Below are 25949 nucleotides of genomic sequence, written 5' to 3' on the forward strand. Positions count from 1 at the left end.
AAACATGAAAATAAATGTATCTTAAAATCTTAAAGGTAAAATTTAATTTATGTATACACTTATTTACACATGTTTACATATGATTTTATTTACATATAAATAACTAGAGTCAGTTGCAACAGGAATCTTCTTCAGTTCTGAAATGAAAGCTATTTAAAACCTACTGAAAGGTATGAATTTTTAAAATAAAATACATGTCTATATGAATGCTGATTTTGAATACATGGCTTTGGGAGTATTGCGCTCCCTGCTAAATCCTAAGCTATTGGGTCACTTAGAGCGTAATGCCAGCATCCTCAGTATGACACATCAGTGCATTGCTTCTTCTCTGGGCTGGGCAGATGGAGGGGGTTTCCTTGGCCCTCCTTGGAAGAGGCAGGTTGCTGATAGAATGTGTCCAGGACCAAGGATGCTGTCACTCAGGTGTTCTCTACAAGGGATCACCTGGTCAGCCTTGTCTAATTCAGACCCATCCTCAAATGGTGTCAGCATGAAAACAAATCTAGGTAGGTGTCTGTCTCTATCAGAAGCAAATAGACCCTACCAGATACTGTTAAGGTGTAAGTCTGCAGTGTCTCCCCAAACACTGAGATGTTAAAGGCTTTGCCAGCTGGAAGCTTCATGCAGCGATTGACTCCTGAGTGCTCTAACTTACCAATGGGTTACTCCACTGATGGGCTCAGTCTGGTGACCATCTTAAGAGGTAGTGAAGACTTAGGAGGTGGGCTCGGTTTCAGGAAGTAAATCATGGAAACATGTCACTCCCTGCCTGTCCTCCTCTTTCTTCTGTCTATCATGAGGTGAAGGTGTTCCAGGGCAGGCTACCCATTGTTGTGTGTGCCTCACTATGCCTGGGCCAGAAGCAGTGAGGACAAGTGACCATGGGCTGAGACCCCAGAAACCAGGAGCCCAAATAATTCTTCCTGCCTTTGCATTATTTCAGGTATTTGTTCCAGGGAGGAGAAACTGACTATCACAGGCACGCTCAGTGATACCAGAGCGTCAGAGCAAATGGCCTGCTCTAGAGGAGAAAGCCCAAGGCACCAAGACTGTTGCTGCCCAGCACTGAGCCTTTCTTCACAGGACAGGCTCCCACATTCAATTCTTATTTTGTATTAACCAATTCCTACACAGTACCTCCTGCCTGTGTTCTGGGCACGAAAGGGTGTTTCTGCTCTGATTTCAGTTATCTTTGTTGCAATCCCTTTTCCTGATGTTAATGATTAACACAACCTCATTGATCCCATGTTCACGGTCCTTAAATGGAATGTGGATCCAAGGAGGTGACACACGTGGTTTTGATGCCATCTCAAGCCATGGGCTTTTGGGGAATACTTCTGGGTTTGGTCTTCCTGCAGGAAAGTTGGGGACAAGAACAAAAGTAAGTGAAGGAAAGCAAGCATCTCCATGTTATAGTGCGTGTGAGTTGTGGGTGTGATCAGTAGTCATCAGATTGTGTGGCTCTGACAGCACCGTCTCCTGAGGCACCAAGTGTGTGGGCTCATCTGAGTGAGAAAGTCACAGGGGCACCTAGATCAGTGGGCGGCTAACACACACAGCTCTGTGTTACCACCCACATCGTGTGTGTGTGTGTGTGTGTGTGTGTGTGTGTGTGTGTGTGTGTGTGAATATATATATACATATACACTTGGTTTTGCTTTTTGCTTTGTATGTGGTGTTTAGTTTCTTTGTGTTTCTTATAATTTTGCTACAGTTAAGCCACAGTTACTTGGGGATCAGCTCCTTTTTAAAATTAATTATTTTAATTTTTAAAAAATTTCATACAATATATTTTGATCATATTCTTTCACCTCCCCAAATTCCCTCTAGATCCTCCTACCCAACTTCATGTTCTTTTTCTCACATATAAAAACAAAAACAGCAGTGGTGTCAGAACTAGGGTCAGAACCTGGGCTTGCATGTTTGGTGTCAAGAAATACTCTGAATTCTTTCTGTAGCACTCTATCAGCCCTTACTGAAAGGCAGCTCCTCCTCACTTTTTCTGAAAAGTGGCAAAGTGTACCATGAACACCATGGGGTCGATCACTTAATGGATAAACTGTCTGATTCAATAACTACCTGTAGAGCATGGAATACATGACAGGCAGTGAGGGCGTAGCACGTGGAAGAGCAGTTCCATGAGAGATTGCATCAGCAAGGATGGGGGGAGGGCGTAAAGGGTGTAAGGAGATGTAGAAGTCCAAGGGCAGAAGTGAAGGATCAAGCCATGCACATACCTGGGTGAAAGCATGCCAGAGTAATGTTCCTCCCTCTCTCCAAGCTTGGGGCCATATCCTCTGCTGCTGGTTAAAGAATAGAAAAAGGTGAAATTCTTCACATGGGCACATGATGTTGCAGATACATCATTGAGGACCAAAATGTGTATGAAGGACTGCAGCCAGATTTAAGGGCTTGGACACTGAGTGTGCCATGTCTCAACACTCTGTCACAGAGACAATGGGAAGAACCACTAAACACTGAAATTGAGGCAGCCTTTAATTCCTAAGTTTTTGTCACATTTCAAAATTCTTAGTAAGTTTGGTTCAGAACAGTTGTTGAAAATTTTAAGTCTGGAAACAGACTTAAGTTCTTAATTCTATAACTGTCTAACCCCATGGCCCTGGACAAATGAATAGCAGTTTGCTGGTCTTACAATGGGAGCAACAGTAAAACCCCCTGTACCAAATGTTGTAGCAACACAGTGAGTGATGTCTACATAACATGCTGAGAATGCACAGTGACGTCTACATAACATGCTGAGATGCACAGTGACATCTACATAACATGCTGAGATGCACAGTGACGTCTACATAACATGCTGAGATGCACAGTGACGTCTACATAACATGCTGAGAATGCACAGTGACGTCTACATAACATGCTGAGAATGCACAGTGACGTCTACATAACATGCTGAGATGCACAGTGACGTCTACATAACATGCTGAGAATGCACAGTGACGTCTACATAACATGCTGAGAATGCACAGTGACGTCTACATAACATGCTGAGAATGCACAGTGACGTCTACATAACATGCTGAGATGCACAGTGACATCTACATAACATGCTGAGAATGCACAGTGATGTTTACATAACATGCTGAGAATGCACAGTGACGTATATACAACATGCTGAGAATGCACAGTGATGTTTACATAACATGCTGAGAATGCACAGTGATGTTTACATAACATGCTGAGAATGCACAGTGACGTCTACATAACATGCTGAGAATGCACAGTGACGTATATACAACATGCTGAGAATGGTGTCTGCTCATACAAAAGTTTCAGTAAATGAATCTTATTACCCATTCTCATTTCCTGTGTCCCTGCTAAGAATATACATCCAATGAGTAGATTTACAAATTTCTCAATTGATCTATAAATGAATCCAAATTACTTGGATAGGAGAAATGCCAGTTTTGAAAAAGGTCTTAATTGTTGACTAACTTTATTGTTACAAAAGTCTTGCTGGTTGGTGAAACTCATAACTTAAGTTTAAGTTATAATTTAAAATATAACAATATAACTTAAAATATTATAATATTGGTAGATGCCTACAATAATTCTCGGGTTAGGTGGTGTGTAGGTACCCATGTCTGTTGGCAGTGGTGCACACCTTTAATCCCAGCACTTGGGAGAAAGAGGCAGGCAGATGTCTGTGAGTTTGAGGCCAGCCTGGTCTACAGAGTGAGTTCTAGGACAGCCAGGGCTACACAGAGAAACACTATCTCTATAAACTGGGAGAGAGAGAGAAAGAGAGAGAGAGAGAGAGAGAGAGAGAGAGAGAGAGAGAGAGAGAGAGAGAGAGAGAAGAGAGAGAGAAGGCCTTTGGGGTTAATGCATAATTCTCTTCTTTGTAGTAGATACCCAGTTCTATTAAAATTAGATAGTCTTGTGATGTATTATTATTGTTGTATTTGTAAGTTTCCACTTAATAAGATAATGAAGAAAACCATGCATTTTTAAATTTGTGTTTCAAAACCAGATGTTGCTGGGCAAGGTGTTGCACACCTTTAATCTCAGTACTCGGGAGGCAGAGGCAGGAGGATCTCTGAGTTAGAGGCCAGCCTTGTCTACTACACAGAGAAGTCTGTCTGGGAAAAAAACCCAAAACAACAAAACAAACAAACAAACAATTGTTCCAAAGCTTGCCTTCAATTCTGGTTTTGTATAAACTCCATCCAAAATAAAACTGAAGAGTCTATGATTGTAGACTTGTAACCTTGACCCTAATTATAAACATAGAAACTAGAGTACTCTGAGTCTGGCCTCATTCACTTATAAACATGTGGCCTTGAGCAAATTACTTTGGCTCACATGTAACATAGGGATAATAGCTGGGACATCCCCAACTTCCTGTGGGGAGTGAATGAGCTCTGTACATTCCTCCCAGAGCTTGGGACTAGAACGACTCAGTCCTGTGATAATTGGCGGACAAGGCAGCCCCGCCACTGCAGCTTAGCTCAAGCTGGACACTAGATAGTTGTCTGGTTCACTGTGTGGTGGATGTATCTTTACCCTCCGATGTAACACGTTTCTAAGATCACTTTCTTTCAACTACTTCTCTGAGTGTCATTATTTCTTAAGTAGTCGCCTGCTGATGTTTTATAGGCATGTTCTTATTTAGCACACCACAGAAAAAGGGGACAAAGGTTACTGGCTTTACCTCGCTCAGCCATCAGAAGACAGAGCTGTCGTTCAGTGACTAGTGCCTCTTGATTGATAGACCCCAGACCCAGAGTACTACCTTCTCAGGTGGGCGCCCCAAGAACCCAGACTCCAGTCGAGTTGATGCAACAGCAAGAGGTTTATTGATGCGGCTGTACAGTCGGGCTAACTCAGCTCCAAAGAGCAAGAGTCGCGCCTATTGCAATCACATGGGTATAAAACCCACAAAAGCCATAAGATTACAATTCCCATGAAATTTCATTTTGATTGATTTATGTCTAGAGGCTAATTTCATAAGATCATGGCCTGATCACAGGGTGATCACAGAGTGGGTACAGTCATGTCCGCATGCACATTCTTCCTGAAACCTCAAGGGGGGTATCAGGGCGGGAGTGGAGTTTACACAAAGGTCACAGTGTCCTTCCTGGAACACTTGCAATTCTCCTAGTCACAGCTGAGTGCATCTCTTAACAGAGATCTCTTTACTTTGTTACATTGTGGCAGGGGTGGTTGAATAATGGCTGAGTCAGGTTGCCCTTGGAACTAGTTTTCTTTTTAGTTCCTTATTCTCCTGGGGCTTGGGGAGTGTAAACCTGAAGGGTTAGGGTCTTTCATTGATGCTTTAATTCCCTGGGGGAAATACCCTCACTTCTTGTTATAGTCAACCTTAGGATTTGTGTTTTTATTTTTACTTTAGCATAGAAAATTATGGCCTTCTTTAGTCCTCTGCAGGTAGAGTAGGCCAGAGACTCACCATTAAATACCTTTTTAACTGCAAACCAAATTCCATACTCTGTTTTTCAGAGCTTAACTTCAAGTTATTTCTTGGAAACTATGCTGAATTTATCATAGATGGCAAAAATTAAAGTATAGTAGAAAACATGACTATTAGAAAATACATCTCCACTGAGACGAACATGAACCGAAGTACAATGTGTCTCCAAAGCTATTGTCCTGTCTTTTCCTGTTTCAGCAGATTCATCATTTCAGCACCAGTGGTCTTCCACGTTGGAGTGTCGGAAAACATCACAGTCCGAGCCCCCGGCCACACTGATGCCTTTGACGCAACCATCTCTGTAAAAAGCTATCCTGATGAAAACGTCTGTTACTCTTCAGGCTCTGTTAATTTATCACCAGAAAATAAATTCCAAAACTCTACAATCTTGACAGTATGTATTTGTCTTTTTAAAATGTATATGCCGAATATTTTTGGTAAAATATATATAGTTTTGAACATTGATGGCAGAGACTGAATCACTTGTATCAGTCTACCATTATATAAATTATTAGATGATTATCATTAACTGATCATCTGAGTTTAACAAAATTCTTTTTTAAAGAATTTATTTTTTATTTATGGGATGTACCTGTGTGAGTTTACGTGTGTGTATGTTCAGGTGTCCAAGAAGGCCAGAGGGTGTCAGGTCCCCTGGAACTGGAGGTGGTGAGCTGCCAAGGGGTGCTGGGGACAGAACTCCTGGACCTCTGCAAGAGTAGCAAGTGCCCTACCCACTCAGCAATCTCTTAAGCCCTTGAGTTGAACAATATTCTAAACAGACATCGTGTTGGCTTTTTGAGCAATGCATGTAAATGTTAACGTTTTTATTGGAAAATATAATTATACCAGTATGGAAACATTTGGAGATGAGTTAGAAATACTTTTGTATTTGTATTTGTAATAATGTATAATGAAATTATACATTAAAAACAGCAAAGAAACAAAAACACGCATGCTTTTAACATTTGTCTATGAGAATTATCATTAAAAATCAGTAGAGAAACATAAATGTGCATGCTTTTAACATCTGTCCAGACTCCAGTAGTCTGTGGTTATATGTACTGTCCCAAACTGATAAAACGGTTGTTTTCATTTATTTTCTTTCAAAATCTATGGCTCCCACCCTACTCCCAGAGGAGATGGTGCATGAGGGTTGAGCCAGGGCCTTCTGTTAGACCAGAACTCTGCCGCTGAGTTACAGCTGCAGCTGCAGCCCCAGGGAAAGTGGTTACCGCAGTGGACCACTGCCATGGGTAACCAGCAGAAGAAACAGCAAGCTGAAGCAAATGCCTTTTATTTGGAAAAGGACCTGCAGCCCATCTTACTAAAATTCTGGTCACAGAAAATCCGAAACGTGAGAGAACCTCAGCCCTAGCTGAGGGTTGCCTGGCCCAGCCATCCTGCAGAGGGGAGAGCTTGGTCCTGCCTCAGCTTGATGGGTCATGCCTGGTTGATACCCATGGGAGGCCTGCCCCTTTCTCAAGGGAGGAGTGGATGTGGGGGAGAGATGGCAGATGAGGAGAGGGAGCAGGAAGAGGGAAGGGAGGAGAAATTTTGGTAGGTATGTAGAATAAATGAAAAATTTAATAAAAAATACAAGAAGAAGGAGAAGGAGAAGGAGAAGGAGAAGGAGAAGGAGAAGGAGAAGGAGAAGGAGAAGGAGAAGGAGAAGGAGAAGGAGGAGGAGAGGCCCCGTGGCTCCATAGAAACAAATGTTTCTCTGCAATGAGAAATATATAGGGAAAAGTAAAAATGAAAATGTTACAAAGGACCCAAAGTTAGGATTCTATGGGTTTTCTAATATTTTTAAGTTTTTATTTTGATTTTAAAATCCTTATGTGCGTTTGCATGTGTGTTTTATGTGCACCATATACGTGGCAGCCCTCAGATGCTAGAAGGCTGGCCAGAGTCCCTGGAAACTGTAGTTACAGGTGAGCTGCATGATTTGGGGGCTGGAAATAAAACCCAGGTCCTACCCAGGTCCTCAAGCACTGAGCCATCACCCAGTCCCGATTTTAGTGTTTAAATATCTAAAAACCATAGATGTAAGATTTCTGCTTAATTCAAGTATATAGATAGATGATAGATAGACAGACAGACAGATAGATAGATGTTTGAAATATATATATATATATATATTTCCTGTTGTAAATTATTTTTATGACATTGTAAGCAACAAAATGTCAATGCTATGAATCTTCCATGTCTTTTATTCTTTAAAAGCAATAGTCATATATACTATTACTCATATTTGAGACACACTGCTTGGAATAAATTCTAACCAGACATAGGAATTGTTTCATTAATGCTCTTAAGAATAAATGCTTTGATCTCTGTAAAAGAAAGTTTCCCAATTACTAGGTTTATGAAAATTTAAAGTTCATTTCCCCAAACTATTACTTTCTCTGGCCACTTTATTTTGAGGCATGGTAGCCACTAGCCACATTTGCCTTTAAATTCAAATCAATTAAATGTGACTGATATAAAACTTCAGTTCCTCACTGGCACTGGCCATGTTGTAAGTGCTGGAGTAGCCGTGTTTGGACAGCATGGTGACAGGACATGTCCTTCTTCCCAGGAAATCCCACTGAACCGTGCTTAGATGGTCAACTGAGGAAGCTGAGGAGCATGGAGGAGTCAACATTGACACACATAGACTTAATTTTATGTTACACTATAAAATATCTTTTTGTGCCAGACAGCAGTGGCACATGCCTTTAATCCCAACACTTGGGAGGCAGAGGCAGGTGGATCTCTATGAGTTCGAGGCCAGCCTGGTCTGCAGAGTGAGATCCAGGACAGGCACCAAAACTACACAGAGAAAACTTGTCTCAAAAAACCAAATATATATATTTGTCAATTAAATGTTTTGTCATAGTCTTGTCTTTGAGACCACTATAAAATCTTTTTTAAAATTGTATTTTATACTATTAATGAATCCTCTTTGTAGTCATTTATTTATTTTTTGTTTTCAATACATCCCAGCTGCAGTGTCCTCTCTCTCCACTCCTCCCATTTCCCCCCCACCACCACAACGTCCCTTCTCTTCCAGATCCATTCTCCTCTGTAACACTAATCTTAAAAGGTCTTATTAATAAAAACAAACCCGGAATCCAAGTATTGGGGTGAATTCTGAAAGCAGAACAAGCCACAGCTAACCTCACCTCGACAACTTCTCAGCCGATCCTGTTTCCTCAGACTGGAAGCCTCTGAGTCCTCATCCGAATGGATCTCAGCTGAACTGCTGCAAAAAGCTTAAAAGCTTAAAGGCCTAAAAGCCTAAAAGCGTCTAGTTCCTGGTCCTTACGCCTTGTATACATTTCTGCTTTCCTCCATCACTTCCTTGGATTAAAGGAGTGTGTCACCATGCCTGGATGTTTCCAGTGTGGCCTTGAACTCACAGAGATCTGGATGGATCTCTGCCTCCAGAATGCTAGGATTAAAGGCGTGTGCTACCACTGCCCAACCTCTATGTTTAATATTGTGGCTGTTCTGTTCTCTGACCTCCAGATAAGTTTATTGGGGTGCACAATATATCAACCACACTACTCCATCTCTCTTCAGAAAAGAGCAGACCTCCCAGGAATATCCACCAAACATGGCATAGCAAGATTAATAAGACTGGGCACAACCCTAGTACCAAGGCTGGGCAAGACACCCCCACACCCGCTGTTAGGAGTCCCACAAGAACATCAAGTTAACAACTATGATAGATGCTGTAGTTTGTTTTTTTAAAGTAGAGAAAGAACTCAAAGACATCTATAATGCATCTCAGTGCAGAAAATTTATAGATTTTTACTGTTTTCAAATTTTTATAATAATCCCATAGCAGTTAATTTCAGTGATGAACTTTACCCCCATGTTTCCAAACCCTTATATTTTCATAGGAATACCCTTTCTTTTGATTACCTACACTAATATATTAAATCCCCATAGCATTGAATATAAAGGTGATGATTGTGATCACACTCACAAACTGAAATGCATGTATCTATGCTGTGTGCACAGAAGCATGTGGTGTAATGTCAAGTGTCCAAGCCATTGGCCAGGATTATGTACTGAGAGAATGGAGAACACAATTCATCCAGAAGCCAATAAAGCAAAGGTTTCAAACAAATTTCTATAATAGTAGTTCTCTTAAATACATCTGAAATTTAGGAAACATGGCACCAAAAAGATTTTCAGCTGCTTAATGATAAAATTGTAATATGATATGAGACTATGAAGGGATTTTAGCAAAACTAATTTATTATTTTTGTTCCTGTAGTAGTTTTAGTTAATTTGGTTGGTTGATTATGTTTATGAGGCAAATTCTCACGGTGTAGTCCTGGATAGACTTGAAAACAAGATCCTCCTGCCTCACTTCTGAAGTGCTATACTGTATTATTATTATTATTATTATTAATTGTTGTTTCAAGACAGGGTTTGGAGAGAAACAACCTAGGGAGGGTGAGGGTGTTGCTACCTGTTTAGACAGAGCGTCATTGCCAGGACCATTGATTAAGTCCAACACGACAATCTGGTATACAAGACGGTAATCTCTGCCTCTAAGAATATTCTAATAGCTCTGTCTGACCTGGAGCTGGCTATGTAGACCAGGATGGCCTTGAACTCATAGAGATCTGCCTTCCTCTGACTCCCAAATGCTTGTGTTAAAGGGATGTGCCACTACAACTGGCTCATTATTATTTTTTAAAATTCCATGTGTATGGGTATTTTGCCTGCTTGTATGTTTGGGTACCATTGTGTACAATAACCACAGAGAACAGATGAGGGTGTAGGATCACTGGAACTGGAGTCAGAGGTGAGAGCTGCCAACTGGGTGCTGGGAACTGAACCTTTGTCCTCTGGAAGATCTACCAATGTTCTTAATTGCAGAGCCATCTCTCCAGTCCAGTGTACCTCTTTTAAAATGTTGCAATACACAAGCTCAATTTTGGTCTTAATGAGGTTACAGTGGTTTTTTTGGTACAAGGTCAGCATGCTTTCTGACTTTACAATCACTCTTTCCTATCATGGTGTTTGTTTCTTGTTTTACAGATTCAGGCCCAACAGTTGTCTGAAGGACAAAGCTCGTTTTCATTTGTGTATTTGGAAGTTGTGTCAAAGCATTTTTCAAAATCAGAAAAAAAGCCGATCATCTATGACAATGGCTCTCTCTTCATTCACACTGACAAGCCTGTGTACACTCCACAGCAGCCCGGTAGAGTATCTGATTCTTCTTTCAGGGGAGAATTGACATAAATATGTGGAACTTTTAACATCTGAAATTGAGTGGAGACCTGTTTCTACTTTACTCAAGAGAAACTCAAATCCTAACGACTTTCATACTCTCAAATAGCATTTTCATTTTTAATTTATAAAGAAAGTGCTAAATAAATAACATAACCAATGATTACTTTAGCTTCCCTGCTAGAGAAATTATCAAAACTACAGAAGATATAATTGCAAATATGATTTTAGCACTGAGAAATGATTTATCTTAAAATATTGTTTGTAGAACATTCTTGGATTCACTAGCTAGTCCTCAAGTTGGAAAAAGAAATCCAAATGAAGAGGCTTAGATGTCTGTCAGAGTTAAAGTACATCACAGGGATGCCTAGATGCTGTCTAAGGTCAGCCACCTAAGAAAGTGTCTGTTAAGCATAGTTTCTTTTTTAAAAAAGATTTGTTTTTTATGCTATGTGCATTCGTCTTTTGCCTGCATGTATGTCTGTGTGAGGGTGTCAGATCTCCTGGAACTGGAGTTACAGACATTTGTTAACTGCCATGTGGGTGCTGGGAATTGAACCCAGGTCCTCTGGAAGAACAGCCAGTGCTCTTAACTACTGAGCCATCTCTCCAGCCTAAGCATGGTTTCAAACTTACACTTTTACTGTTGAGGGAGTGGCAGGAAAGACACTGTGATTGAGGAAAGACATAGAAAAATGTCAACATTGCTTGTAAAACCTTATGTCTTCACCCACCACTTGCCATCTCTCTACAATTAGAGATGGATTATGCAAGATGTGCATGTGTTGGGAGGAAGCTGGGATGTTTTATTCATGGCACTTAGGGGTGCCATGCAGAGGCAGGCAAAACTGTTTTGTTTTTTTAACCTTGTGCACAGCAGAGACCTTCTAGTTTTGGTGGACGCTGGTGATGTCCATAGTGAGGTGCAACAGGGCCATAATAATCTTCACATTCAGCACTTGTTCCATTGGCTTGGAAAGGAAAGACCTAGTGACGATGTTGCCACCAGCTTAGACAGCCAGAAATGTTGATCTGACTCCAACAAGACGATGTGGTATACAAGATGGTAATTTCTGCCCATAAGAACATTCTAAAGTTCTTTCTTCTATTGATGTATTTAATGTGAAGATACTTGAAGGATATTTAGCATAAGCATATATGAATAAAGACTTAAGTCTCCAAGGCTCTAGGATAAAGGACCTTAGACTTTTGTCCAGAGTCCTTCAGTTTTGTGCAGCCTGTGTCCCGCCCTCTTCCTCAGCCCCCTTATCTACCATGCCCTCTCCACTGTGGACTCATCATACTGACCTCAGTTCAGTTGCTCTTCCCGCCGTTCTCATCCACATGGAGGTGGGTACAAGGTGCTGTTACCTGTGCATAGTACATTTTTAACCTCTCCTTTCCTCAGTAACTGCTGCTGGTGCCCTCCGTTTACACGAATCCCTCACAGGACCCTGCCATTACAGCTTGCCCTGCCACCCCACTCACATTTCCACACTCTCTGTCTCCTCTCCCTCTGCCAGTGCTAGGGATAAAAACCCGGGGCCTCCTGCATCCTGGGCAAGTGCTCCATCACTGAGGCACATCCTCAACCACTCTTCTGTACTCTCAAAAGCCAAAGGAGTGTGCTTTGCAGCACCCTGTGCTCCTGGAAATTTACATAACTGTACTTCTCCTCTCCTGCAGAACATTAGAAGACATCCACATCTGACCTATTTCACAACTCTTATTTCACTGTCTAGCACAAAGAAAGCATTTCAATTAGGTCATGGCTTCAATATACAGATTTTATTGATCTTGCCTCTGATACACTATGATTAATATTATGTTAACTAAAAATTAGGTTAAAAACTATGGAAATAATAATCACTGAAATCATAATGATAATGTAAACATTTGTTACTTCTGTGCTGAGTCATGTGGAGACACTTTTTCATGTCTGTGGGTGTCACTGTGAGGCAACACTAATTTTTCTGCTTACTAATGGGGTTTAACGGCCAAGCTAACTCTAGAACAGGGAAGGAAAAGCATCAAGACAAGACGACAGCTTTGAACTTCAGAACTTGTGATCTTAGCTTTTGCCACATGCTGCTAACAGTTCCTTCTTGACAACTGGACAGGGAAGGCAGATTTGTGCATAGACAGGAGGGAGCCATGAGGTGGATGACAGCATGGGAGGAAGGAGGGCACAGAAGGCGGGCGACTTGCTGACCATATTGGATTTACCTTGTTACCTTGGTAAACAGGTTCTAACGGACTTCTTTGTAGCGCTTGCACAACACTGGCCAAGAGCCAAAATGGTGTTGGGCTTACAGCACTGTCCTAATTTTCGTGTGTGGATCAAGACTCGGCTGTGAAAGGAAGAAAACGCGTCCCTGTGTCCCTGCTGCGTGAGCTCTGCCGGCGTGTTCAGTTAGGAAGCGGACAGTGCAGCTCAGGCAACCGCAGTTCCGAGACACCATCACGGACATCCTGCTCCGCTGCATCTTTCAGTCTTTCCGCTGGCTGTTCATACCGTGCCCTGATCTCTGGAGTCGGGTTGTGTTGTAGCTGTACCGTTCCATGCTGGGCGCCCCATAGTCACGTGCTCTCTGTATTTTGAGTTGTTGTCAATCTCTGGAGTCGACATACCAACCCAGATGGGGGAATCATACCTAGATAAAGAGCTGTAGGCGGTGGTCGCCAAGAGAAGGGAGTTGGTTTTATCCAGCGATGAGCCCCCACAGCTGATCCAGTCCCGAGTCGTCAACCTAAACACATGCACATAGGCGCAACACTAAATGAATGGGTGCATATGTGTGCGTGTGTGAATATAGCAACAACAGGGATGCAGTTATAGCACTTATGCATGTAATTCTAAAAACAACGTGAAGTTAGAAAGTCCTGAAACAAAGACAAGGAAGATATCTTAAGGGATCAAATTCAAACTTATAGAGATTAAAACCTACAATGGCAGAGATGAAAATACATCAAATGTTCCACTAATTTTTTTTTTTTTTTAGATGTGGTTTCTCTGTGTAACAGCCCCTGGCTGTCCTGGAACCCACTCTGTAGACCAGCATGGCCTTGAACTCATAGAGATCCTCCTGTCTCTGCCTCCCAAGTGCTGGGATTAAATGCATTTGCCACCACCACCCGGCTCTGTGTACCTATTTTTAAAGTGAATAAAAATAAGTAAGAAAATAAAAAATTAATCGGCTTTGATATACATACAAAATTTAAGAAGTAGAAGGTCTCGTAGGGCATGGCGGTGCATGTCTATAATTCCAAAACTGGGAGGCTGATGATGGAGGGTTGTGAGTCACAGGCTAACCTGGGCTACTTAGCAAGAAAACAAAGTGATGTAATTCTGTGACAGAGTGCTTGCCTAGAATGTTCAAGGACCAGCAGTTCTGGGATGTTGCCACTATTGTTTGTTTGTTTGTTTTTGTTTTTGAGACAGGGTTTCTCTGTGTAGTTTTGGTGCCTGTCCTGGATCTTGCTCTGTAGCCCAGGCTGGCCTCGAACTCACAGAGATCTGCCTGGCTCTGCCTCCCCAGTGCTGAGATTAAAGGCGTGTGCCACCACCGCCCGGCTGCCACTGTGCTTTTATTGAGGAGAGAACAATCACAGGACCTGGTGAAATAAATGTAACAAAATCTCCTGACCACAGTGACTTCCTGGAAGAGCTAATTTGGAGCCTTGCTAGTTTTCTTAAGTGGGAGAGGGTTTGTTATCCGAACCAAACACCAATTTGCCGTTCAACTCTTCAGCCCTGATGTAAGGCAGGATTGTAAACTTTCATATAAGCTACGTAGATCTCACTCTTTTGATATTATGAAATTCCTGATGAATGATGGCTAATTACAGAAATAACTAATTTTATGCATACACATGTTCCCAGCAGTTGTACATAAGTATTTTCATAAAGTGAACTATCTTGTTCACTAGAAGTAACTCATATTTGCTTTAAAATGAAAGAATCATTGGTAATATATATGTTTATCAACAACTTTCTTTTAAATATGTTTTTGTCTATAGGTTATATATGATTTTTAATAAGACTTATCTCATTGAAGATGTTTTTAAAAATGTATTATTTTATTAATCTTTGAGAATGTCACCCAATATATTTTAAATCACTTTCACCCTGAAGGTGCTTGTTTCAATAATTAGCATAGCCTTTGTTTAACAAGGTTTTTGACGCTATCACTTATTCCTGCAGTAAAGGTTGGTGTCTATTTGCTGGATGAAGAGTTAGAGCCTGTCACAAAGGAAACTGTCTTAACTCTCATAGTAAGTATTCACTTGGTATTCACATGATGCTTCCCTCACAGACGTATAGACTGAGCAGGGTTGTTCTCATGGGAAAAAGCTTTCTTGAAGGGAGAAAGGAACGCAGTCTTCATAAGTGCTTGCTTGCTGTTCTGCTTTTCCATGCGGAGTTGAAGCAGGGCAGCCCCCTCTCCACAGTGTCTTCTTCTTGCAGCCCTAGCCTCCGGAACTGTGGGACAAGCCAGATCTCCCTTCTTTAAGAAATTACCTGGTCCCAGATAGTCTTTTAGAACAACGAAAGAGCAGCTAAGATGGGCAGTTTCTCTTGTTTCCCTAAAGGACCCTGAAGGATCAGAAGTTGACACAGTACAAGGAAGCAACCGTACTGGAATCGTCTCTTTTCCTGACTTCAAGATTCCTTCTAATCCTAAGTATGTAAAAATGTTTGTTAATAAGTTATTTTCTGAAAAACACACCTGGAACTTGTGGTTGTGAGGTGGAGAAGTAGTTAAGAGGAGCCACCTACTGCCGACAAAGACAGCACACGTGTGGCTATGTGTATCTAAAGGATACTAGAAGTCAGGCCCACTTCTCAGCCAAACAGAAATGAATCCCAGATACCAGAGCATTGCCTAACATGCCAGAAGTCTCACATATCCAGGACCGAGGAGAGAGGATCACTTCCATCTAGGAATACCAGCCAGCTTCAGTAAATAGCAAAACCCTGTTTCAATAAATGAAAACACACACACACACACACACACACAGAGAGAGAGAGAGAGAGAGACAGAGACAGAGACAGAGACAGAGACAGAGACAGAGACACAGAGAGAGAAGAGACAGAGACACACACACAGAGAAAGAATTCCCAAAATTTCTCACCCATTCTTTTTATATAGAGAACAATATATTTAGAAGAGAAGAAAACTTTAAGTAGTCCTTTTTTGCTTTACCAACCTAACAGAGTGTCCATTTAAGGGGAGCAAGGGCTTGAGTTATAGCTTATTGGAAGAGCACTTATACCTAGCAGGTGCAGAGATTTGGGTTTAATCAAAGTGTGTGTGTGTGTGTGTGTGTGTGTGTGTGTGTGTGTAGGAAATTTTGTTCTGTTTGGCCTCATATGCAAGGATTTAAGACCATGTTCATACAGAAGTTGATGAAATACATATATAATGAGCACCCCTGGTGTGTGTAAATCTCAGTAAGACAGCAAGCTGCCAAATAGAAACCAAGTGTCCACAATCCTTGCTCTCAAGGAACACAGAGCAGGATGCCTAAGACAAGGGCAGCGATAAATAGCTACCACATAAATTTAAAGTAGAACCACTTTATAGTTTCTCCTCTGTCCTCTCTAGGGGAGTTTGTATTTAGCTCATTTTGAAAACATTTTTTCCTAAAAATGTAGGCTGAAGTTGGGAGGTTGAAATAACCTGGATGATGTAAAGTTATACAATTTCTTAAAATGCCATAGGTTTCCTAGTGCAGAATTGACTTTGTTATATTATTATGATTCTTATTTCCCAGACTTGACCTCATGCCAGCTGTTTCATGGTGGATTATTGGGATCCATCATGACCACACTCTCCCGTCTAAGGAGCATGGCAGCCATTGTCCTCTTTGCACAGAACACATTCTCCTTTCTAGCTCTCTTCTTTGGGACATGGGAAAATTATACTTTGCATAAAAAACTTCTCTGGATACAATGTAATGTCCACTTTACTCTCTACTTCCATGTCCTGTGTATTTTTTTATCTCCATGTCTCCATTCATTATTTATTCATTTACACCCCACCCATACTAGACTCTCAACTCCTTAAGGGCAAATCCCTTGTCTATAGTGTTCATCTTATCTCAGCAATTCAACAGCATAGGTACTTTGTCAAGTACTTGTGGAACTGCTGATAATAGTCATGATAAGCATGATAGTCACCTCCATTGATCACATCACTTCTCTGCATGGTAGGTATTATTTTTCTTATTTCCCAAATGAGATGCAGTAACTTGCCTGACTCAAACCTGCTAGAAAAAAAGTGTGAAAATCTGAATTGGCGTGAACTGTTCACTGTAAAGTCTGCGTTCTTCTGTCTTGTTCATCTTTCTATCTCAGTATAGTACTCACTAATTTTTTTTTTTTGCGTGTTTGTTTTTTGGTTTTGGTTTTTGAAGACTGGGTTTCTCTGTGTAGCTCTGGCTGTCCTAGAACTCACACTATAAACCAGGCTGGCCTTGACCTCAGAGATCCGCCTGCCTCTGCCTCCTGAGTGCTGGGATTAAAGGGTGAGCCACCACCACCCAGCTTCACTAAATATTTTTGGATGAAGATTGTTGAACAGATTATTTTACTCTTTAAACAGCCATGCTTTGTTCTCTAATACAATTTTGCTCATATGAGGTATAAATTTCATCACTAGCATGCCATCTTTCCAGAAACATTATTATCAATTTTTACTATATTGTGACTTTAACTTATATATTCCTGGATAAGTAAATTCTGAAATTGTCATAAGTTCTCCAAACAAAATTACTATATTAAAGTAAAATATGTAGGAAAAGAATATAATACAAAAAACTAAGTGTTAAACAATTTCTTTTATTTTCTAAATGTTCAATTATGTCTTTATTGTTCAAAAATCTTTCCTCCAAACTTTAACTTAGGGTGTGTGTGTGTGTGTACACTCATATACATATATTCTTTCCTCCTCAAGATAGAAATTACTAGATTTCCTCTTGATAAATTAAAACTATTTGGTACCATCTATGATTTCAAACATCTGGCTTCCACAGATATGGCAGATGGATGATTAAGGCTAAATATAGAGAAGATGCTTCAACAAATGGAACTACATACATTGACATTAAAGAACATGGTAATCTTCGATCTAAAACTTATTTATAAAAAGTTAGGTCTTTCACAGTAATTCTTTTCAGTAATGGAGCTGAGGCAAATTAGTTCCAGGTGGGGATGAGGGCCAGGGTGATGGGAAGACCTGGTTGGACGTAGGGCTGGGGAGTCAGTGCTTATTGGAGGTTGTTAGAGGGCCACAATGATGTAGAAGAGAATACTGTCATGGGACTGTTTTAGAAAGATTTAATGCCTTCCCCGCCCCCTTCTGTCTCTCACAGATAAAGTTTACAAAATAACTCTCATGCCAAAAAGTGATCTGCAACCCGAAGTAGAAAATCAAGGTACTCTAACAATTAGGTGGCTGTTTGGGTGTCTGGGGTCAGCTTGCCTGTTAGTCCCGAGGAAGGCAGCCAGCCTTTGTAGGTTCATGTTCTTTCCCCAGGGAGCCTGGCTCATGGAGGATCTTTCTAGGCTTATAATTTTAGGAAAAATAAAGAGTTACTGACAAGTCAAGTAGTTAAGTCAATAAATGATGAACTCTAAGCTGAGCAGAGTGTAATGGGTGATGATATTGCAGGGACAAGACCTATTTAAGTGACATAACAGCAGTATGACACTGAACACTCTTCCCCCATTCCATTCTCTCCCTCACAGATGAAGCACTAGGTGTGATTCTCCAGCCAGAAAAATACCTGGAACAAAAAATAAATGAACAAGGTACTCCACAAGCTGTAAACCACTGCGATTATAGCAGTCAAAGACCAAAGGGCATAAGACACGGGGTTTCCCTAGTTAAAATACAGCAGCTGGGGGAAATGATGCATGTGGAGATTTAGATCATCCCTCAAAACTGTTCCATCAGGAAAGGTCAGGATATTCTTGGCCATATCCTTAATCTGAGAAAAACAGTTCTTTATTGTTTTCATGCCTAAAACTATCTAAAATATTTGTTTTCCCCAAATACATCTGGTGAGGGAGTCCTATGATGGTAGAGAAAATAACCCTTGAGATTCCTAAGCCTAAGGTGTTATGGCTGTTGGTGATAAGGACACATGTATTTACATCATTTCAGCTTCTACATACAAACACCCAGTGCTAAAGAAGTGTTGCTATGACGGAGCCATGTATAATTTTCATGAAACCTGTGAGCAACGAGCTGCCCGTGTGAAAATCGGCCCACGCTGCCTCAGTGCCTTCACCCACTGCTGCACCATGGCAGACCAGATCAGAAGGGACGACTCCTTTAAACGCATCGCCTTGGCGATCCCCCAAGATAACTATAGAGTCTTGACAAATCTGGGTAAGTTTGCGCAAATTAAGTTCTCTAAGAAAAACAGTTTTCAAGTCCTAGTTATGATTAAGAGTTGAAAGGAAGATAACTTGTAATGCCCAGAGGAAAAGCCCATAGTGTTTTGGGGAGTGGAAACACTGTAGAACAGGCCAGAGAGCACTGATCCAGCCCATTCTGCAGACGCAAAGAGTGTTCATCCCAAGTCTCACACAAGAACCTGAGTTAAATATCTCCAGTCACCCTCTGGATGACAAAATGTGATGAGTCTGTCACATTACAGTCACCAAAAGTTGAAATCTTATTTCAGCATTAGCATTATTAGATGTTTCAGGATTAAAGAACTTTCTTAATATTTCCAAAACTTTAAGGACTCTCATTTATATACTGTTGTTAAGAAAACAAACAAGCAGAAAGATGCCTTCTGATTTCACTCTGTTTTTCTTTTTAAATTATTTTTTTTATTTGGGAGATTATGATATAATCACATCATATCCCCCTTTCCTTTGCTCCCTCCAAAACTGTCCGTATACCCCTCCTTGCTCTCTTTCAAATTCATGCCCTCTTTTTTCATTATTTTTATTAAACTTACATGTGTATATATGTCCACACATGTGGACAAAGATGTTGGCTGTCTTCCTCAATTACTACCCACTTCACGTCTTTGAGACAGGGTCTCTCACTGAACCTGGGGCTCCCTGATTTTGCTAGGTCACCTGGATGGCGGCCTCCAGGGATCTTTGTGTCCCTGCCTCTCCAATGCTGGGAATGCAGATGTGCACTGCTGAGCCCCACATTTGCATAGGTGTTAGGAATCCAAACACAGGTCCTTAAGCTTGTGCACCAAACCCTTTACCCACTGAGTGTCTCCAGCTATTAGTTTCTCTAACTTAAAGATGGCTTTTAAAAGAGAGAGCATTTATGGGTTGCTTATGGTCATAAAATGCAAGTTTAGGCCCATAGACTTCTATTCTGTGACTAATGTTCTTTAAAGTATGTGGGGGACCCGCTCCCACTTTTACCCCAGGGTACTCTTGATGAGGGAGAAGTGAGAAATATTTAGATAGAAGGATGAAGGGAGAGAAACAGAAACACAGAATAGCTCTGGGAGGACCTGGGTCAATACCCAACAGCCCCTTCTGTCTCTTCTAAAGGGATTTTTTTTTTCATTTTTATTTATTAAGAAATTTTCTACTCACTCCACATACTATCCACAGATACCCCTCCTCCCTCATCCCTCTTCCCACCCCCCAGCCCTCTAAATTAAGGTCTCCCATGGGGAGTCAGCAGAGCCCAGCACACTGAGCCTAAGCAGGTCCAAGCCCCTTCCCACTGCACCAAGGCTGTGCAAAGTGTCACACCACAGGCACTGGATTCCAGAAGCCTGCCCATAGACCAGGGACAGATTCCGATCCCCCCGCCTGAGTGCCCCCCAAACAGTTCGAGCCAAACAACCATCTTCCATATCCAGAGGGCCTAGTCCAGTCCCATAGGGGCTCCACAGCCACCAGTCCACAGTTCATGGACTTCCACTAGTGTGGCTAGTCATCTCTGTACGTCCTCCCATCATGATCTCAACGTCCCTCACATGCAGTATCTCTCCTCTCTCTCATCAATTGGATTCCCGGAGCTCAGCCTGGTGCCTGGCTGTGGATCTCTGTATCTGCCTCCATCAGTCACTAGACAAAGGCTCTATGATGACAGCTAGGTTATTTGCTAGGCTGGTCACCAAAGTAAACCAATCCAGGCACCCTCTGGACCACTGCCAGCAGACCAAGGTGGGGTCGACCTTGTGGATTCCTGAGAACCTCCCCAACATCCTGCCTCTTCCTATTGCCATGATGTCCTCATCCATTACGGTATCTCCCTCCCTGCCCTCCCACTCTGTCCCTGTCCCAGCTTGACCCTCCCATTTCCCTATGTTCTGATCCCCCACTCCTCCCCCTCTGCCACCCCCCCCAGTCCACTCGTGTAGATCTCATCCACTTCTCCTTCACAGGGTCATCCATGTGTTCCTCCTAGGGTCTTTCCCTGTTAGCTAGCCTCTCTGGAGTTGTGGGTTGCAGTCTGGCCATCCCTTCCCTCACATTTAGTATCCACTTATGAGTGAGTACATACCATGTTTGTCCTTCTGAGTCTGGGTTACGTCACTCAAGATGATATTTTCTAGTTCCATCCATGCAAATTTCATGATATCATTGTTTTTTACTGCTGAGTAGTACTCCATTGTGTATATGTGTCATATTTTCTTTATCCTTTCTTCAGTTGAAGGGCATCTAGGTTGTTTCCAGGTTCTTGCTATTATGAATAATGCTGATATGAACATAGTTGAACATGTGTCCTTGTGGTATGATTGAGTATTCCTTGGGTATATTCCCAAGAGTGGTATAACTGGGTCTTGAGGAAGACTTACTCCCTATTTTCTGAGAAACAGCCATACTGATTTCCAAAGTGGCTGTACAAGTTTGCATTCCCACCAACAGTGGAGGAGTGTTCCCCTTGCTCCACATCCTCTCCAACATAAGCTGTCTTTAGTGTTTTTGATCTTAGCCATTCAGACAAGTGTAAGATGGTATCTCTGAGTTGTTTTGATTTGCATTTCCGTGATGACTAAGGATGTTGAGCAATTCCTTATATGCATTTCAGCCATTTGAGATTCTTCTGTTGAGAATTCTCTGTTAAGCTCTGTAGCCCATTTTTTTAAATTGGATTGTTCAGTATTTTGATGTCTAGCTTTTTGAGTTCTTTATATATTTTGGAGATCAGCCCTCTGCCAGATGTGGGGTTGGTGAAGATCTTTTCCCATTATGTAGACTGTCATTTGGTCTTATTGACCGTGTCCCTGAAGGGATTTTTAAAGGAATGCCAAGGGGTAGAGCAAAAGACTTGCCCCCAGCTCATCCAATGCAGACCCTTCCAATAACCTGGTAACCACGCACATGGTCAAGCAATCCTCTAATGCAGCCCTGCTGGGTAAAGCAAGCTCAGATCTTACTAGGAAACTGTGAGCCTTCACAAAAGTTTAGTGTGATTTTTTTTTCAATTTTAATACAAATTCCATGAAAATTTTACTTAGAAAATGAGTTGACTATCTGACTGTATTGAATATCTAATTGTTAACAAACCAGAAGGAAATAATAAATTATATTACAGAGAAAAAATACTGTTATATAATTGTCATCATAATAAGAAAGTAGCTCTATTGTAAAATCCTTCTGATTGAGGCGATGGTGGCACACAACTTTAATCCCGGCAGAGGCAGGAGGACCTCTGTGTGTTCAAAGACAGACTGGTCTACAAAGCAAGTTCCAGAACAGCCAGGGCTACACAGAGAAACTCTGTTTCAAAAAACCATAAATAAATAAATAAATAAATAAATAAATAAATAAATAAACAAATTTAAAGCACAAATAAATAAAATAAAATCCTTCTGATCAACCTCCTCTCATATCTGATACTGCAATCAAGATTAGTTCAGGGATCACTTAGCTGAGAGGAAATCTTATCAGGAAAGAGAACCCAGTTCTAGAACCTTGGACAGTGGTCTGGACGATGATACAAGCTATGACCTTGAAGAAAGGACCTAAGCTGAAAAATGAGGTAAGACTTATATCTAACGTGCTGTTGTACAATAAAACATCTCTGTCCCAACACACTAACAAGGCTGTTGTATCAGGTGAAATCATGATGTGAAAATACCAAGAACTCAGCTCCCAGTCACAGGACCTGGGATCTCAGGCTCAAGCTGCTGCAGCCAAATGGCAATCACATGAAAATGACATGTAAAGAATAGACAGACGGGAGCTGGAGAGATGGCTCAGTGGTTAAGAGCACTGACTGTTCTTACAGAGGTCCTGAGTTCAATTCCCAGCAACCACATGGTGGCTCACAACCATCTGAGATCTGGTGCCCTCTTCTGGCATGCAGGCAGAACACTGTATACATAATAAATAAATCTTTAAAAAAAAAAGTATATATAAAAAAAAAAAAGAATAGATAGACGAGCAGTGCCGAATTCACTGCCCAGCCATCGATTCCTTGCTTGTGTTCCAGGGAAGTATTCTTCCACATAAATAGACAAACAGACAGACAAACAGCAGAAACAGAAACAGCTCTCAGTTGCTATGGAACCTGAGTAATTGAGGACTGTCTGCATTTAATTACAGTAGTGATTCCTAGGTTACAAATGAAGTTGATGACTTGCCAATAACTTAAGGATTTTTTCAAACAAATCTCATAGGCAGGTGGATCTCTAGAGTTTGAGGCCAGCTTGGTATACACAGTCTGTTCACAGGCTGCTGGGAGCTGTATAGTGAAACCCAGTCTTAAAAAATAAAGCAAGTATCTCATTTAAACAATATCTTTTTAAAAAAAGAAAACAACTTGGTTCTTTAAGAAATAAAAAAAATTTAAAAATCTCTTGGTTTTCTGAATAACTTACTAAATGTTCTCTTGTCCTTTCCTCAGATTTTCAAGCTTAATCTGTCTCCATACTGGAATATGCTCAACACTACTTCCTGCAAGATAAAGTAGTTGAAGATTACACATAGTTTTTGCTGGAAACTAATGGACAAAACCAAACTTCATTCATACAGCATTGAAATCCTTCCATCGTAACTTTACAGTGAGGAACCTTGGCAGCATGGAAGCCTTTTCCAAAACTATAATTTACCAGTCTGTCTCACAAGTGAGACCAAGTCAATAAAACATATCACCAGAACAGCTTAGTAATCCTCCCCTCCTTACTATCAGGTGTTGAGGTGTGTTGACCCAAAAGAGGGTGCTCACAGCACTGTCCTGCCACAAAAAATGCCGACATGCTGCCCAGGGAGAGCTGAAGACTCAACAGCACATGCTGCTGTGTGCCACCAAGCTGCCCAGATGCCCACATGTCCATAACTCTACATTAAATCATCATGAGTGATCAGTTATGCCAGAAGAACATGGGAGCCTCTAAAATGATACTGTGCTTATAAATATGTATCATAATCAGAATATTTAATTCAATAAAATACTATTACCCATGTTGAGAAGTTTTCAGTGATGAAATTTTCCCATGTTGTTTATATCTTATCTATTTATTTCTCTTGGCCAATTTTCTATACTAGGCAATTTATTTCTATTTTTCCCCATTTTCATTTCTATTTTCTCTGCAATTATTTACATCAGGATCAACTCTTTTTATGAAACTTTTATTTTAAGACAGATTCATTTGTTTGTTTTTTCATTTAATTTTTGACTTTTAGAGACTATAATTGTTAGTTGTTTTAATTTCTTGACCATAATAATTTAATGAATATAGCCTGGGGTGTGTAGATATTAGCATTTTCAGGGTTTGGCGCGATGGAGTGCCTGTTAGTGGTGAGAGTCAGCTGACAAAAGCTCTTGGTTTAATCCCTAGCGCTAATAAATAAATTCAAGATTTAATTCTTGCACCATTTTGATTATAGCATGTTTTCTACATGTAGTGTTACCCATTGTCTGTTTTAGTGTATTTATTTCCCACAGAATGTACATTATAAATTTGAAGCAACATTGAAAGCATATTTCTTGCAGCAGTGAGAACAAAGAACATAAAAGTAAATGCAATCAATTGAGTTAAATTCCTTTAGTATCAGAATTCTTTGTGGAATGAAGTCATGCATTGTAGATAATATCTTGGGATGGTTCCTACTGAAAGAGAATTAAAAATAAAAGTTGATGCTCAAAAATGTTTTGCTTCCTGGTAATGGTAGGTATTCTTCCACACATAAATGATCTCAAAGTGTAAGGGCAGCTATCATATGAAAATGCTAGCCCATCAATGCATATGCATCAAAGTACCTGCTGTTATAAGTGATTCTTTCAGTAAAATAGGTAGCATTAGTGTGCTTCTCTAACAAGGAAGACCCTGCCAAACTATCTAGAGAAGCAGTTACCTGTTTTTGTTGCATAGTAAGCTGAACTCATAAAATTTTAATAACTTTTTCACTTTCTCATTCTTCCCTTTTGGGCTAGAGCAGAAATAAGATACCATAATTTTTAATATATTTTTCCAAACTCTCTGTGTACTACTTGGAAACAAATGAGTGGATGCTTTCTGTCACACATTCCATGGCATAAAGCACATAACACAGATATGTTCATCAGGGCCTGCTGTGATCAGGCAGAAAAACAGTAGGGCCTTTCTGTTGTCTAGACAGTCCCTGGTAGACTCTAGCTGACCACAATTAATAAGTCTCCTAGAGTCACTCTCTCCCGGTGACCCTCAGTGGAAGGTAACACTTCATACTAAGACGCTCAGATTATCCAACATGAATCCCCGCAGTGTTATCTGCCTTTCCCTCTTCTCTTCTCCCCTTGAAGTGATAGCATTCTCCTTCAAAACTGGGTATATTTTATATCATCTCACCCTCCTTCCCTTCTCTAGGGCAGTCAGCATCCCTCTCTCAACCTCAAAGTTAAAAGCAGTCACTTTAGGGGTTGGGGATTTAGTTCAGTGGTAGCGTGCTTGCCTAGCAAGCACAAGGCCCTGGGTTCGGTCTTCAGCTTTGAAAAATAAAAAAGCAGTCACTTTATAGGACATATGCATTATGCACTTACTGTGTCCAAATTGTAGCAGGAAGCACCTGCCCTGTAAGTATGAGGATCTAAGTTTAAATCTTTAGCATCCATGTGGTTTTGTGTTGTTTTGTTTCTTGTTGTTCTTGTTATTATTGTTTTTAAAGCCAGTGTGGTAGTTTGAATGAAAATGGCCCCCATGGAGTGACACTGTTGAGGAGGTATGGCCTGGTTGGAGGACGTGTGTCACTGGAGGTGGGCTTTAAGGTTTCAGTTGACCAGATGTAGAACTCTCATCTACTTCTCCAGCATCATGTCTGCCTGCATGCCACCAT

At 41.0% G+C, this 25949-nt stretch overlaps 1 protein-coding gene across 4 annotated transcripts; it reads left to right on the forward strand.

Moving 5' to 3' along the window:
* The first annotated feature begins 1232 nt into the window (after positions 1-1232).
* LOC102923238 (complement C5-like) lies at positions 1233-24107 on the forward strand. 4 transcript variants are annotated; one of them, XM_006988750.4, is made up of 10 exons: positions 1233-1381; positions 5651-5846; positions 10496-10658; positions 14892-14962; positions 15281-15372; positions 17726-17808; positions 18065-18127; positions 18441-18503; positions 18859-19086; positions 23542-24107. In XM_006988750.4, the coding sequence occupies exons 1-10, from the start codon at positions 1263-1265 to the stop codon at positions 23553-23555; spliced, it is 1092 nt and encodes a 363-aa protein (XP_006988812.1). In that variant the 5' UTR covers positions 1233-1262; the 3' UTR covers positions 23556-24107. The 4 variants fall into 4 exon arrangements, with proteins under 4 accessions (XP_006988812.1, XP_042130736.1, XP_076424926.1 ...); XM_016007194.3 differs by having other exon boundaries at positions 1248-1381; positions 5654-5846; XM_042274802.2 differs by lacking the exon at positions 18065-18127.
* The last annotated feature ends 1842 nt before the right edge of the window (positions 24108-25949 follow it).

This window comes from Peromyscus maniculatus, chromosome 4 (genome assembly GCF_049852395.1).
Source record: "Peromyscus maniculatus bairdii isolate BWxNUB_F1_BW_parent chromosome 4, HU_Pman_BW_mat_3.1, whole genome shotgun sequence".
Classification (NCBI taxonomy): domain Eukaryota; kingdom Metazoa; phylum Chordata; class Mammalia; order Rodentia; family Cricetidae; genus Peromyscus; species Peromyscus maniculatus.